The sequence below is a fragment of the Triturus cristatus genome, chromosome 3_1 (genome assembly GCF_964204655.1).
Source record: "Triturus cristatus chromosome 3_1, aTriCri1.1, whole genome shotgun sequence".
NCBI lineage: Eukaryota > Metazoa > Chordata > Amphibia > Caudata > Salamandridae > Triturus > Triturus cristatus.
Window position 1 is genome coordinate 758181103 of NC_140583.1, and position 15620 is coordinate 758196722.

A 15620-nucleotide genomic window follows, 5' to 3' on the forward strand; every position below is an offset into this window, starting at 1 on the left:
ATACAAAACATGCCCATACAATTTCGTCATTACCTTTAGAGGAAATTCAAATCTAAGGCAACACACCTTTAGGCCCCTGCAGGAGGCCCATTTGTATGGTGGTGTATAATCTAAGCCAATACATTCTTGGTGTTTGCAACTTAGATGCAGTACACACATAATCTAGGCCAATATAATCTTAAATCCCTTAAAAATTCCTGAAGGGTGTGGTTATGTAGGTGAATAATCTCTGCAGGGAACAGTTATATGAGCAGCATAAATCTGCATCTCCATGAATCAGCAGATATTGTAAACTGGGGCAAGATTCTACTTCATATCTATTCAATTGCTGGCCTCTTAAGTGTTATCTAGGAGGCTAAGCGGTCCTCATGCACCTTCTCTTTCTTCTTTTGAGTGTTGCGCCTCTTGGAATAAAGGCACACTGGTTTGGGGTGGACTAGTTTTCATATTGGTGGAATGCTCCCCCCTTTTAGCGGGACAAGGATTTTCTCTAGATAGGAAGAGTGGCGAGAGGCCTGAGCTCATGTCCTGAGCCCTTAAGTTTCCATGCATTTGGTAGACTTAAGTGATTGGGAGGTACCTTAAACATTAAATGCTCCACAACCCATCGCACCATGAAGACTTTTTTCCTAAGCTTGGAGTACGATGCAGGCCTTGCTTTAATGTATGTATGTTTGTATGCATCGGGACGTATAAAAGGAGAACCTATACAGAATGCACAAGGTTGCTGTACAAAGTTTGGGTACAGAGGACAACATCATCGTGTAATACCAGTACTGTAATTTGCCACAATAAGCGCAAACTGTAGGCCGCACAGATAGCCCTAGGGATACCCGGGCTCCCAGAATGGAAACCTTTGTTCAGCTGAATCTCTAGTTACAGTGAACGGAACAGAACCTGGCTAAAAATAGCGTGTTTATCCCAACTCATGCATCAGCCCTTTCAGCTGATGTTTAAGCACTTGCCTTTCCAGGATCTGACGAAGAGCATGGAATAATTGTGACGTCTTCTCCTTACCCACGAGTCCATGGGAACCATGGGAGTGGGGAGCCCACACGGGGAAAGAGTCTGTGCAGAGTATGTTGATTAGGACTGCCAACGTCTGCCTATGGGAGAGGTCTGTGTTTAGCAGAGCTACGTATGTCAGAGTTTAGCACAGCCAGTGATGTCCGTATTCAGCAAGTCGCCTGTTGTGGCACAGGATGTGTGTGTTAAGCACAACTACTGGTATCAGACCTAGACACAGGTCTGCTATAGCAAATCTGTCCAGTGGAGTTACTGGTCCATATATCTGCATTCAGCATCGCAGCAGATATGTTCCTAGGGAACAGGTTTGAATTAAGGACAGATGTGGATATCTGCTTATCAAACCAGCCTCTGGTATCTGCCCATGGAGTCAATCACTGTGCAGGATAGACTACTATGTCTGCTTATGGCACTTCAGCGACCAGCAGGACTACTGATGTGCGTCTCTCCATAGGTCTAGATTATATGTGGTATCGAAGGCGGATTTAGAGGTGCTGCTAAGACTTTTAGGTAAAATCCAACAGCACAAATTCGCTTCAATGGAGACTTGCAGCAACCAAACCCGGCTGTTACAAGCACCGATATAGCCGACCCGTTCCAAGTTCGATGCAACCTTTTGTCAGTTTCCCGGTTCTCCTCGATGTTTCTTCCCTCTCCTTGTACGTTGTTCTACTTATGCTGCTCTGAGCATTACATTACTCACCACCCGTTTAGTCACACATTGGGCTAACTTCACACAAACACAAGCATGCATGCAGCCAAAGACCTTACTCACGTGCTGGCTACGGCCATGGTCTGACAGGTGTCTGCCGTGCAGAATTCGGAGACTGTGCTGTACTGCAAGTTGATGTGGTTGAAAAAAGTAGTCGCTGAAGGGGAGGAAAAACAACAACGAAAAACACGTCACTATATGAACCTGGTAGAAGTGATATGTTCCCTGCCATATTCACTCACCAAAGGAGGGATTCATATGCCTACCAGCAGCGGCGCTTGAAACAGAGGCAAACTGCAGGTGAACCCCTAACGATATTTGAAGCCAAATCTGCCCTAACGCTACGTGGTAAGTAACTCCACCAAGAGGAATATGATTTCCAAATCATTTATTCTCCAAGCTTATTCACCCACTGCATGCCGCGTCCATCTGGCTCGGAGTCAACCAAAATAAACTTGCGAAAGCCCAGCAAATGTCCGCTTCATGCACTTGTAATTTACAAACAGTAACACGGTCTCGAGGGGTACCTCGAGATACAATACACTATTTCACATCACCTTCCCCCTTAAAAAACAAAATTCATTAAATACATTAAATAAAAATTGCATTAAACAACATTTCTTAAATGCATATTAATTTGCATTTGTTAGTATCCTAGTTTAATACCTTATGAAGTCATCAAACGTCTTAGGAATTTTCCAAATGCTGGGCCCCATCAACACCTCCTTACTTTTACGGTCCCTGTCAGCCTGATCCAAAATATTGGGTAACACGTGACCAGTGGGTAAAACCCAACCAGTGTATTCACCATTTTGTCCACACACATTTTTGTGGCGTGATATTAGTCTGTTCTGGTCTTTAACTAGTTGCCTTTTGTTCCACCAACAATGAATGCTGCACTTTTGCTAACTTTGCTGACTTGTACACATATGGAAAACGTAGACACCCCTTTTTGAAATGTAATGGGTTTCTTAATTAAAACGCAGTCTCCACTAAACACATCCATCTTACTAGCACTACATTTGCTATCAAAGTTGTATTTCATGGCTGCTTGTCTCATGGACACCTTTGATGCAATCCCTTCTGTACAAGGCCTCACAATCTCCGGATTACCTTTCTTTTCCTTCAACCAAGAAGGGTACTGAGAAGTGTGCACCTCGCTGCCTCTAATCAGCGAGAAAGGTGTAACCCACGTGTTACAATGTGGAGAGGAAAGGTATTGAAGTTCCACAATTTGTTCGATAAAATCCTTGACATCAACACCTTAAGTTTGTACTCCCTCCTTCATAACTTTAGTTCCATGTTCCACTAAACCATTTGAAGTGGGCGAGTACAATGCCACTTCAAATGTCTTATGTCTTGTTCAGACAAATACACACATTCGCTCTGAAACAAAATGTGTGCCATTGTCTGTGACGAAGACTTTAGTAGCTCCTTCAATTAAGAACACCTTGCTCAGAACTTAAATGGTTGCGTTGGTTTATTTATTTGAAAAGTTTTATAAAGCACGAACATGACCCAAAAGGGTATCAGAGCACTGTACAAAGGAGGGTACATGGCAAGAGGCTTAAAACAAGGGTACAGTACAAAATATAACACAAGAAGTATCTAAAAAAGTTACAGCAGGCAATACATCAAAAAGGACCTGTAAAGAGGAAACATTCTATAGATACACTGAAAAAAATATAGGTTTCAGGGGTGTTATAGTTAGCTGGACATTTCACTCGTACAAAACCATTGAAATTCCTTCGTTATAGTTAGTTCTAATAACTATAACTCAGGAGCCTGCAATCCACTGCTGATGATGTCACATATTACATCATTCATGACATGGTCAGTGACACCTCTGGGCCCCCATTCACATAATATTGCCCCTGGGACTTGCCCCCCTCCCCCCGGGGGCCAATTACCAACGAAACACGGGAGCCCGCGCTTCGCTTCTCTCCCCCCCCCCCCCCCCCCCTTTTTTTCTTAAATAAAATCGGCAGGGTGTTTCTACCTTGCCCCCTTTTTGCGCACTTTTTTCAAGGATTTCTACCGAGGCACAAAACAGCTGCCAACACTTCCTGGTTTGGAGTGTTGACAGCAAGTGGACAGCCAATTAACATGCAGCTCGTGATCGGGAGGGTGCGCGCAGGGTGCACTGATCCACCGCGCCCATAGATATATATGATTTTACTTTTCTCAGGAACTACTGAACGGATTTACACCATTTAACCAAAAGACAACTCTGAACCAAGGGCTACCTTTTTGCCAAATTTGGTGTAATTCCGTTCAGCAGTTCTGACTGTAGCTGCGACTAAAGGTTCCTATGGATAATTGCATGGGGAAAACACGTTTTGGGAACGCCCCCTTTTTTCTCTGCCCCCGCTTGACGAATCACCCTGAGACTTTCAGGATAGGAGCTGGCCAAACGTTTTGAAAATTTCGCGAAGATTCGTCAACCGGCGCCAAAGTTATTAGGAATAGAATGTTGCGGATTTTCTATGGAAAATAGGTCCCAACTATAACTACCTACTGGCGACCGCCAGTAGGTAATAAGTATTGAATATGCTACTTACCAGTATGCATCTGTTCTTGGCATGTAGGGCTGCTGACATTCATATCTGTGCATAGATCGCCGCCTAGTGTTGGGTCCGGATGTTTGCACGTTGTTGTCCTGGAAGAGTCTTCGAAGTATCCTGGGATAGGTGACTCCTCCCCTGGACTACAGTGCGCATGGGCATCCTCTCCATCCTCAGATTGTTTTTCGCCATTGTGGCAGTGATGGAGTAGATACAGAAAGTGATGACCATGCTTACAGTAATTCTGAGAGCTGCAGCTGCTACAGGCGCCGGGAAAGAGGGAGGGCGATATGAATGTCAGCAGCCCTACATGCCAAGAACAGATGCATACTGGTAAGTAGCATATTCAGTTCGAGGCATGTGGGCTGCTGAATTCATATCTGTGCATAGAATGTATAGCAGTACCCTCTATTAGCTGCGGCTACCAGTGCCAGCTGCAGCGGTCTGAAAAAGAGTTTTGAGAACAGCCTGTCCTACAGCTGCCTGCTGTTTTGATTGCACATCTACACAATAGTGTTTGGTAAATGTGTGTGTAGTGGACCAGGTGGCTGCTCTACATATATCATGCAAAGGAATGTTTCCAAGGAAAGCCATGGAGGCCCCTAACTTACGTGTTGAGTGGGCTCGTGGGGGAATCGTTAATGTGCGTTTAGCCTTTTGATAACAAATTTGGATACATTTAATGATCCATCTGGCTATACCTGCTTTGGAAATGGCGTTGCCTTTGTGTTGTGGAGAGAAGGCAACAAAGAGTTGTTTAGTCTTCCTAAAGTTTTGAGTTCTGTCAATATAGTACATGAGGGCCCTTTTTACATCTAGTGTGTGGAGATGGCGTTACCTTTGTGGTGTGGGGCAAAGGCAACGAAAAGTTGTTTTGTTTTCCTAAAGACTTTAGTCCTGTCGATGTAGTACATGAGGGCTCTCTTTACATCCAGTGTATGGAGTGCTCTTTCTGCGACAGTTTGTGGGTTTTGAAAGAAAACAGGCAGTTCAATGGTTTGGTTCATGTGGAACTGCGATATGACTTTGGGCATGAATTTGGGGTTGGTACGTAGTACGACCCTGTTGGCGTGAACCTGTATGAATGGCTCTTGAATGGTTAGTGCCTAGAGTTCACTAACTCTTCTTAACGAAGTGATTGCCACTAGGAAAGCTACTTTCCAGGTGAGGAATTGAATCTCACATGAGTGGAGAGGTTCGAAGGGTGGACCCATCAGTCGGGTGAGGACCAGGTTGAGGTTCCACACCGGTGCTGGTGGGTGTCGTGGGGGAATTACTCGTTTAAGTCCCTCCAAGAAGGCTTTGATGGCAGGCACTTTGAATAAAGAGAGGTGCTGCCTGTTTTGGAGATAGGCGGATATTGCGGTCAAATGGACACGTATTGAGGTGTATGCCAGATTGCATCGGTACAGGTGTAGGAGGTAACAAATTATGTTTTGGATGGATGCGTCTAGCGGGTTAATGTCAGTATTATTGCAATAAATGACGAACCTTTTCCATTTGGCTGCATAGCAAGCCCTGGTAGTGGGTCTCCTGGCTTCCTTAATGATGTCCATACAGTCAGGTGGCAGGTTTAGGTAGCCAAACTCTAGGACTTCAGGAGCCAGATTGCCAGGTTCAGCTGTCAAATGAGCGGGTTTGATCCGCAGTCTTTGATGGGGCACCACGGAAAGTTCGAGAAAGGTGGTGTACCATGGCTGGCGTGCCCACGTTGGAGCAACCAGGACGAGTGTTAGTGAGTGTTGTCTGAGTTTGCGAGCCACCAGCGGTATCAATGGTGGTGGGGGAAAAGCGTACGCAAATTTGCCGGACCAGTTCATCCATATCGCATTGCCCTGCGACTGCGGATGTGGGAACCTGGCGGCAAAGCTTTGGCATTTTGCGTTTGCTTGTGGCGAATAGGTCTATCTCTGGGTGACCCCACTGCTGGAAGTACGGTTGGAGTACTGATGGGTGTAACTCCCACTCGTGCATCTGGTGGCTGTGTCTGCTGAGCAGGTCCGCCATCTGGTTGTCTTTGCCGGGGAGGTGTTCCGCCATGAGGAACATGTTTCTCTGAATGGCCCACTTCCACATGCTCTGAGCCAGATGAGACAACTGTGGAGAGTGTGTTCCTCCCTGCTTCTGTATGTAGTACATGGCAGTCATGTTGTCCGTCCGGATCAACACGACTTTGTTGCACAAGTGTACTTTGAATGCCTTCATGGCTAGGAAGATTGCCATCAGTTCTAGAACGTTGATGTGCATCTTCTTTTGTTGCGTTGTCAATAGTCCCTGCACTGTGTAATTGAGTACATGAGCTCCCCATCCCTGGAGAGACGCGTCCGCTGTCAGTATTATTTGTGGAACAGGCTCTTGGAACGGTCGGCCCTTGCAAAGGTTTTTTGGATTCCACCAATGCAGAGTTGTATGCCCGACCGCTCACCAACACTAGGTCTTTTAGTTGCCCGTGAGCCTGAGTCCATTGACGTGCTAAGCACTCCTGAAGCGGGCGCATATGTAGTCTCGCGTGTGGGACTATGAAAATGCAGGAGGCCATCATGCCTATCAACTGCATGAACACTCGCGCGGGAAGGGAGTGTGGGGGTTTGAACTTGGAAATCAGCATTTGCATGCTGTTGATCCTCACTAAATTTGGCTGAGCTGTGGCTGCCAGAGTGTCTATGGTTGCACCCAGGTACTGTTGTACGTGTGCGGGTTAGAGATGTGATTTTGGGTAATTTAGTGAGAACCCCAGGCTGTGAAGGAGGTGAATGGTGCGGGACATGTGGCTGGCGCATTGCTGGGCTGACTTTGCCTGAACAAGCCAGTCGTCCAGGTAAGGGTAGACATGAATGTGTTGCCTCCGTAAATGTGCAGCCACTGTAGCTAGGCACTTTGTGAAGACCCTGGGCGCTGTTGTCACGCCGAAGGGAAGAACCTTGAAATGGTAGTGCTGCCCCTGAATAGTGAACCTGAGATATTTTTTGTGTGATGGGTGAATGGGTATGTGGAAATACGCATCTTTGAGGTCTAGCGTGGCTAGGAAGTCTCCCTGTTTGAGCAATGGGAGGACTTGTTGGAGGGTGAGCATGTGGAAATGCTCTGAGAGAATGTAGCGGTTGAGGGGTCTCAGGTCTAGTATGGGTCTGAGTGACCCGTCCTTCTTTGGTATTAAAAAGTACAGGGAGTACACCCCCGTACCGTGCTAGTGGACGGGTACGACCTCTATTGTGCCTTTTTGCAGCATACTTAGCACTTCCTGCTGTAATAGCGCTAAGTGCTCTGAGGACATAGGACGGTGTCTTGGCGGTATTGTGGGTGGAGTGGAGGTTAATTCTAGGCAGTAACCGTGTTTGATGATATCTTTGACCCACCTGTCCGTGGTGATGGAGTTCCACGTGGACAGGAACCTTTGTAGCCTTCCCCCGACAGGTGTTGTGGTCGGGAGGAAGGGAGAGGGCGTCACTGTTTGTTCTTGGGAGAGAATCTGGTATTGCCGTATCCGCGTCCTCTACCCTTTGTGCTTGAACCACGATATCCACCCCGGGTGTTTTTATCGTAGGTACTTTGGGTGTTGCCCTTGTTGTAGGTTTGCTGTGACCCCTGTCCTCTACCTGCTCCTCTATTTCCAGGGCGACGAAAGGAGCCACTCCGAAAGGTCTGCGTTTGGAGAGCCCCCATGGACTTTGCAGTGTCTGTGTCCTTTTTTATTTTTTCTAGGGTGGTGTCAACCTCTGGTCCGAATAAGTAGTCGGGGTTGACCGGCTGATTGAGGATGTTATTCTGAACTTCCGGTTTGAATCCGGAGATTCGCAACCAGGCGTGTCGTCGTAACATGACGCTAGTGTTTATTGCTCTGGCAGCTGTGTCTGCGGCATCCAGGGCACACTTGATGGATGCGTTAGTGAGGAGTTGTCCTTCCCTGATGAGGATCTCTGCTCCCTCTTTGTATTGGTCAGGGAGATGTTGGAGTAATGTTTCTAATGTGTCATAGTGTGCGCGATCGTAGCGAGCTAGGAGCGCCTGAGTATTGGCAATACGCCATATGTTAGCTGCCTGGGCTGCAACTCTTTTGCCGGAGGTCTCTAGCACCTTGGACTCCTTGTCCGGGGGAGGAGCATCCCCAGTTGTCTGTGAGTGCTCCCGTTTGCGAGCATTGGCGACTACGATGGAATCCAGAGGCAACTGGCCTCTAATGTAGGTAGGGTCCCCAGGCGCCGACCTATATTTTTTGTCGATCCTGGGGTTTATTACTCGTGCCCTGGTGGGTTCTTTGAAAATGTCCTTTGCTGGTTTGAGGACACCTTTCAACATGGGTAGAGTTTTGATATTCCGTTCCGAGGATGCAAAAGTATCCATTAGAAAATCGTCCTCGATTGTGTCAGAGTGGAGTTGCACACCATGATTGGCCGCAGCACGTTCAATAAGGGCGTTGAATGCGGCAGTGTCCTCTGTGGGAGATGTTTTTGCGCCATATAGCTGCGTGTCCTGTGTATCCATATGTGTACCCGGGTCTGCAGGGTCATCCCAAGCCTGATCAGGGTCCTGTTGGCCGTCAGGGTCCATGTCTCCGGGGTAGGGGACGTGGTCACCCATGTAGTCCTCCAAAACGTCGGTTTCAGAGTGTGTCGGAGAGAAGGACTGTGGATGTTGATAAGAGGTATGGATAGGTTCGTAAAGAACTGGTTCCGAATCCACTGGCAGCTTTTTCTTTAGAGGGATCCGGTAGGAGTCCAAAGCTGGCTCAGAAGTTATCCTCCGCTTGTGTAACATCAGTCTGCCGGTGTCGGCATCGATGATGTGGGATGGTGACGTCTCCGTAGGAGAGCGTTCGGCAGGCGTGATCCTAGTGTGGGTGACACGTGTTCTGATTTCGAACATTTTGGGTGCCGTGGATGGGGGCAGGCCAAAAGTGATGTTGGCCGGTGCCGGAGAAGCTTTTGGAGCTTTTTTCGGCTCGGAGCCTGAAGGGTCCTGTAGGGCTGCCTTTTCCTTGATGCGTTGCAAGGATGCTGCAACTTGCCGCACCTGGAACGCCGACGGTTCTTTGGCGCCAACCGGTTCTGTAGAGGCAGGCGTGGACTTTTTCGGCGCCACAGGGTCATCGAGTCGAGGAGAGGTAGTAGCTGTCGACGGCGTCGATGATTGTGCCTTTGGTGCTGGTTTCGAAGTAGTGTGAGACGCAGCAGCTATTTTGACCACTGTGGCTGGAGCCGATTGTTTCGGTGCCGGGAGCCGAGGCGGTTTGGCGGCACCGATGGCCTTTTTCCGTGTCGGCGCCGACGTCGGCTGCTGCGAGTTCGGCACCGAAGTCCCGTTTTGTGCGGTCGGTTCAGACGGGTTTGGCTGGCGTCGAAGGTGTGGTGGGCCTCGATCCGACCAGTGTTACTTTTAGTTTCGGTTTCTGTGGAACCGATACGGCTTTCGGTTTCGATGAAGGGAAACCAGTTGTTTTGGGTAGTAATGGCTGCCGCTGAATGTCCGAGGCCGGGCCAGAGGGCGGGGCCGAAGAACTGCGGGATAGGTCTTGGGTAAGGCCCGAAGGCGATCCCTCGACCGGAGCCATAGACTGACGCACTGGGATATCCTCCGTCTGTACGGGTAGGCCTTGCTCATCACCGGAGCTACTCTCTTCGGCCCCTAAGGCCTCATTGTAGTCTCCTACCTCGGTGTCGGCTTCATCTCTGTGAAAGAGTCATTCTTCGATGTCTTCCGATCCGGAGTTGTGTTCGGAAGCAGGGCTGGAGGGTAGGTTCTCCACGTCTTCCACATCTTCGTCCTCGGCGCTGAAGATGTTGGTCGGGGCCGGTGCCGCTTGCTGCGCTTCAAGTCTCGCTGCTCGTCGATTCCGGAGAGTCTTTTTGGATCGGAATCGGGCACAGGCCATACATGTGGACTCGTCGTGGTCCGGTGAAAGGCATTTGTTGCACACCGGGTGGACGTCGACATGGGGATATTTCGCATTGCATACAGGACACCGCTTGAATGGTGTCCTCGATTCCATCGTCGAAGTCGGGTCGATGGACGGATATGATGCGAAAAGAGTTGGTATTGAAGTTAGAAGACTAACAAATAACTATCGATACCGATCGGGAACAGTACCGACGCGAACTAAAGGCCTTTTGGCCTGAAAAAAGTTTTTCCTAACTTGAGTCAAGATAAGCACATCCGAACCCAATGGCGGAAAAAAACAATCTGAGGATGGAGAGGATGCCCATGCGCACTGTAGTCCAGGGGAGGAGTCACCTATCCCAGGATACTTCGAAGACTCTTCCAGAACAACAACGTGCAAACATCCGGACCCAACACTAGGCGGCGATCTATGCACAGATATGAATTCAGCAGCCCACATGCCTCGAACACACATATACATACACATAAACACACACACGTTTACATGGCTACATTTACTTAACATTACCTATGGTAGGACCTCCACCCTGAGCCCTCCTCTCCTCCTCCCCACCCTGTCTCCCCTCTGCTGGGGGCCTTCAGCGGACCTCCTCCTACACAACATGATAGAAACAGATACATTACTTACATTTTTTCCAGCCTTCAGAGGCACATGTGAAAGGGGAGCATATCTTAATTCTGCTTTGCAGACTGAACTGACCGTTGTCCCCAAAACCGGGACATGTATTTAAAATTAAGAAAAGTGTTGGGACACCATGACAGCCAACTGAAAACCGAGACTTTCCGAGGAAATCCAGGACGTCTGGTCATCCTACCCCAGGGCCACGTTCTGACAGTATTGGCTAGTGCAGCCTTCGAGTCGTTGGGGCAGTGGAAGGCATCTGAATGGGTCCTTGGAAGCTCCCATACATAGCGCCAGCCTCCCTCGACGCTGCAGTGTGACATTTCTCAAGGGCTGTCGCCCTTTCCAGATAATACAGTGCCCATTTGTTCAGGATTTAGGGGTGACAGCTGCTGGCTCGGGGGGTCAAATCGGTGAAGTCTCCTCCTCTGACTTGCCTGGCCTTTGCTGTATTTCACCAGCCACGGATCAGATAATGAACCCAGCTTGTATACTTCCGTTTGTTTTTGTATGGCGTTTGCAGGGTTATTTGGTCCTCTGTGCCGCATAATTCAAAAAGCCCATTTTATGTTTTCTCCCTGAACAGATCCCCTCGATGTGTGCCAATGGTAAAGTAAGTTAGATTCAGAGTGTCCCGAGTCACATTACATCTTGTCGCCAGGTTTCTCCTTTTAGCAAGGAGGGCGTCTGCCCGATAAAAGACCCCTCTTGGGACTGTGGGGCGATACAGAGTTGGGCGGGTTAGCAGCACTGTTACACTGAACCTCAAATTAAATTGCAGGCCACGGCTTAAAATCCTATTGGCCCACTCCGCCTTTTACCCTCCCAGAAGATGATAAATTGAACCATTCAGAGTGTTGGGGGGGTTGGGGTAACAATGGCACCCGCGGTTACATATTGGTAAATGGTTCTGCATATAGCGCAGCCATTTCAACTTGCGATCCCCTCACAGCGCTATGTATGTTATTTAGGTTGAAAGGCGATTGCACACTTGTTCCCACGTGCATGTAGTGCGCGCTCGAGCTGCACTAGTAAGGTTATTGAAATGTATCCGCTGCCTCTCGCTTGGTGCTTACAAAGGAACTAGTAAACTTCTATTGGGAGAGGGCAGCGCCCACTAGTGGATCTGTGCAGTTATTTGCCTTTCTCAAAACCGCGAATTAAGTAGAACAGGTGAGCTTTCGATTTCTGTGGCAAATATGTTTCTTGGAGCGCTGGGTCGTCTGAGTCTGATGCACACGGCTCAATGATTTAGCCTCTTTTGCTGGAGTGCAGGGACATTGAGAAATGTGTCCAGAATTACAGGATGTTAACTAGACATCGAGACTGGAACCTGGCAATACTAAAGCTGTCAGATCAGCGTCCCGGCCTCGGGCCTGTTCTGGTCTTTAAAACTCTATCCATGAGCATTTCTGTGAGTCTCATATTTAAACGCGCAGCCGCAAATGTGAACGCGACTGCCATCTGTTTCTAATTAACGCGACCGCGAGACAGGCAAGCATGGTCGCGATAATTGGAAACAGATGGCGCAGGTGCTCGCTTCCGCAAGGCAGTACACGCCCCCCTAAAGATAAGAAAATGCTTAACGACAGCAGTGAAGCAGACGATCCTGTCCAGGTGGGCCGTCTGAAAAGGAGAAAGGGCAGGGACTACAAAACCCCATTTCCAATGGCAGGCCACCGTTTAGGAAAAACAGTGATGCCAGCCAATGAAAATGAGGGGCGGGGCTTCAAGTCCCATCCTCAAATGTACTCTTACAATATCTATCAACCAGCGAGCAACGCTTTGCACTGTAACGCCAGGCGAGACCTAAATAGTCAACAGCTAAAATTAAATACCTCATACTGTTGGATAACACGGAGTAAGGTCCTGAAAAGTCTAAACCAACTTTTTCCAAAGCCACATTCAGTAAGTGAGTAGGGTGCAATAGTGACTGAACCATTTTCTAGTCCTTAACCGACATTAAACATTCTAAGCATTTATCAATCATCATTTTAACTTGGCTGTCAATAGTCAGCCACCAATAATGTTGCTTCACTTTCATACAAGTCTTCATGGTGCCTTGATGACCGTAGTGCGCTTTACCTACGATTATAATGCGTAATACCTAAGGACCAGAGTGTACAATGCCACTTCCAACAGACAATCCCTCGGCAATTTGTGAAAAGATCTTCAATTCTACACTCAAACACCTAGTTTCTGGGCATTTAAAAATGTGTGTATTCAATAACCTTTGTTAGCGTCAAATCATTTGCACAAGATTCTGTCCTGTCCTTTTCAGTTATGACCGATTCATATTCTGCCACTGCATCCACCAAAGCTACACATTCTACATCATCCATGCGAGAATCCTCATCATCAACATCCACTTGCATCCTGACCAAACAAAAAGTATAAACGTGCTTTTCCAAATGTACATTTTAAATTTCTTCAGTGCCTACACACGCGAGTGTTTCGCGTTCCATCATACTATATTACACTCACACTGTTCCAAAGCTCTTGATGGAAATGCTATGGTTTCTTCATGTCCATTCACTTTTTGGCTGATAGCAGCACCTAAGCCATAAACCCTGGCATCAGACGTTATGATACAAGTGCAACCCACCCAGAATGTGTGTAATGTCGGAGCTGTAACAATCAGCTCTTTGACCTTGATAAATTCTTTTTACAAATCATCTGTCCATTTGAACACTTGGCCTTCCCTTGGAAAAGCAAGTAAGGGATCAATTGTTTGGGCAAAATTAGCTACAAAAGCTGTATAATACTCTGCTAACCCTAGGAACGACCGCAGTAATTGCTCTAACCACTGAAAACTTTGACTTTATGCTCGTTGCCTACACTGTGTGACCCAAATATTGTAACTTATTGGTTGCAAATTCACACTTTTCAGCTCCGACTGTAATGCCCCTCTCATTTCAAGATGGTTAATACGGCTCTCAAAATCTCATTATATTCTTGCAGAGTCTCTGCATAAATTAGAACGTCATGTTGATATCCTTGTACCCCTTTGATGCCTAGGAATAACGTGTCTATTAGTTACTGTAACACACTGGCCGCTGAGGCCAGACCAAATGGTAGTCTCAGAAACTTACAGGAACCGAAGGGGGTTACAAATGTTATTAACTCTCGAGACTCTTCAGTTAGTGACACCTTGTGGTAAGCCGATTGTAAATCAATTTGAGAAAAACCACGTGGCCTCGCCCAAGATTAGCTAACAACTTGTGACTTTTGGGCAGTGTGTGGCAGTCCACAATGATTCTTATTTAGGGACACAATCCCTTCTGATTTTTTGTGCTACAACTACGGGGATCACACATTGTGATGAATCTGTAGGCTGAATAATTCCTTGTGTACATAAGATTGTGTATGTTTTTGTAATTTTTTTTTTTTTTTTAGTTCTTACGTAACAAGGATGGGTACAGGTCTTGCTTTGTGCGCCACAGGTTGTGCGTCAGGTGACAGTTATGTGGTGTACCAGTCCCTTCACCAACCCTACTTGGTTGCTGAATACTTACCCAGAATTTCCTTGACTGAGACCTACCTACAATCCACATGGCGCACCTGCAAATGACCTACCATCACCGGGTTCTGAGCTCCAGGAACAAGGGACAGGCCCATGCATGCCAAATCTTGCCAACAAATTATGTTCTACCCCATCACAGTTACATAAAACTTTGTGTGAGTTTCTCAGTCTAAACAATGTACATTATATGAAAAATAACACAATTTCTCTGCGTCTCTCCCCATACGCTTTGGCGTTCACATCTGATTCTCTGTCGAAATTTTTTATTTTGAAAGTGAAAAATCTTTATCCCAGAACTCCTAAAAAGTGGTGTCTCTTAAGATGGTTATAGGGGGGTCCAGAATCTGCCATGACCTGAAAGGGAATACTATTAATAACAGCTGTACAGAATGGTCCCTTAACCGTTTTACCTGTGCCATCACAGTCCAGTTTTAAAATCACATTGCTGAGGGTATCAGAACGTGTATCTACTTCGACATCAACATTACCAACTCTTAGTGTCTTTTTGTTGCTCCTGCAAACATTGTGAAAAATTACCTGCTTTCTTACAAATTATGCAACGTTTGCCCAATGCGAAGTAACCAGCAAAATTACTTATGTGGCTTTTGGACCACATCTGCAGTAATAAATTGAGGACTAATTGAAAACTTAGACTACTTTGGGGCTGACCAGACAATGAATTATCTAGATTCGAGCCAAATTCACATCTAGTAGCCAACACGTAGGTTGAAATATACTCTTCCACATTTTCCTCTGAGTTGCTTGCATTTATAACAAGCATTGGCATACCCAATAGGTCTCGCCTTTGGGAACTTGTAAGTGTTTAGCCATGCAACAGTTGCATAACTAAATACTTATAAGGTCCCAAAAGCGAGACCTATTGGCTATGCCAAGCGGCCCTGCAGGCTGCGAAAGTGATCGCGATCAAGCGGCCGCGAAAGTGATCGCGGTCAAGCGCGGCCCGCGCACTGTAGCTTTAGGCTGGCCTGGTAGCACTTTTTGGAGCCCTCTCAATAAGTCTCGCCAGACCAGCGCATGCGCTGGGTCAGGCGAGACCTAAAAATGAGTGGCTTACCAACAAAATACTAGGTTCGTCAGGAAATTGATTACTCAATCTCGCTAGGGCTTCTAAGTTAAAATTCCACTGCTCATCGCCTTGAGGGAGTGCTATTGGTGGCAGACTATCAAATATCTGCTGAACTGCTTGCCCCAAATTTTCAAATAATAATGCAAACTTGTGTACAGGACTATATTCGATGGCATCAATAGCTACTAAAT

The 15620-nt window shown here is 47.1% G+C and overlaps 1 protein-coding gene across 3 annotated transcripts in view; it reads right to left on the minus strand.

The window, feature by feature from the left end:
* Positions 1-15620, minus strand: part of MOB2 (MOB kinase activator 2) — a 323951-nt gene that overhangs the window by 9649 nt on the left and 298682 nt on the right. For all 3 annotated transcript variants that reach the window (XM_085644922.1, XM_085644921.1, XM_085644920.1), the window contains exon 3: positions 1802-1895. In XM_085644922.1, the coding sequence (XP_085501048.1) occupies positions 1802-1895 (94 nt within the window). The remainder of the gene's footprint in view (positions 1-1801; positions 1896-15620) is intronic.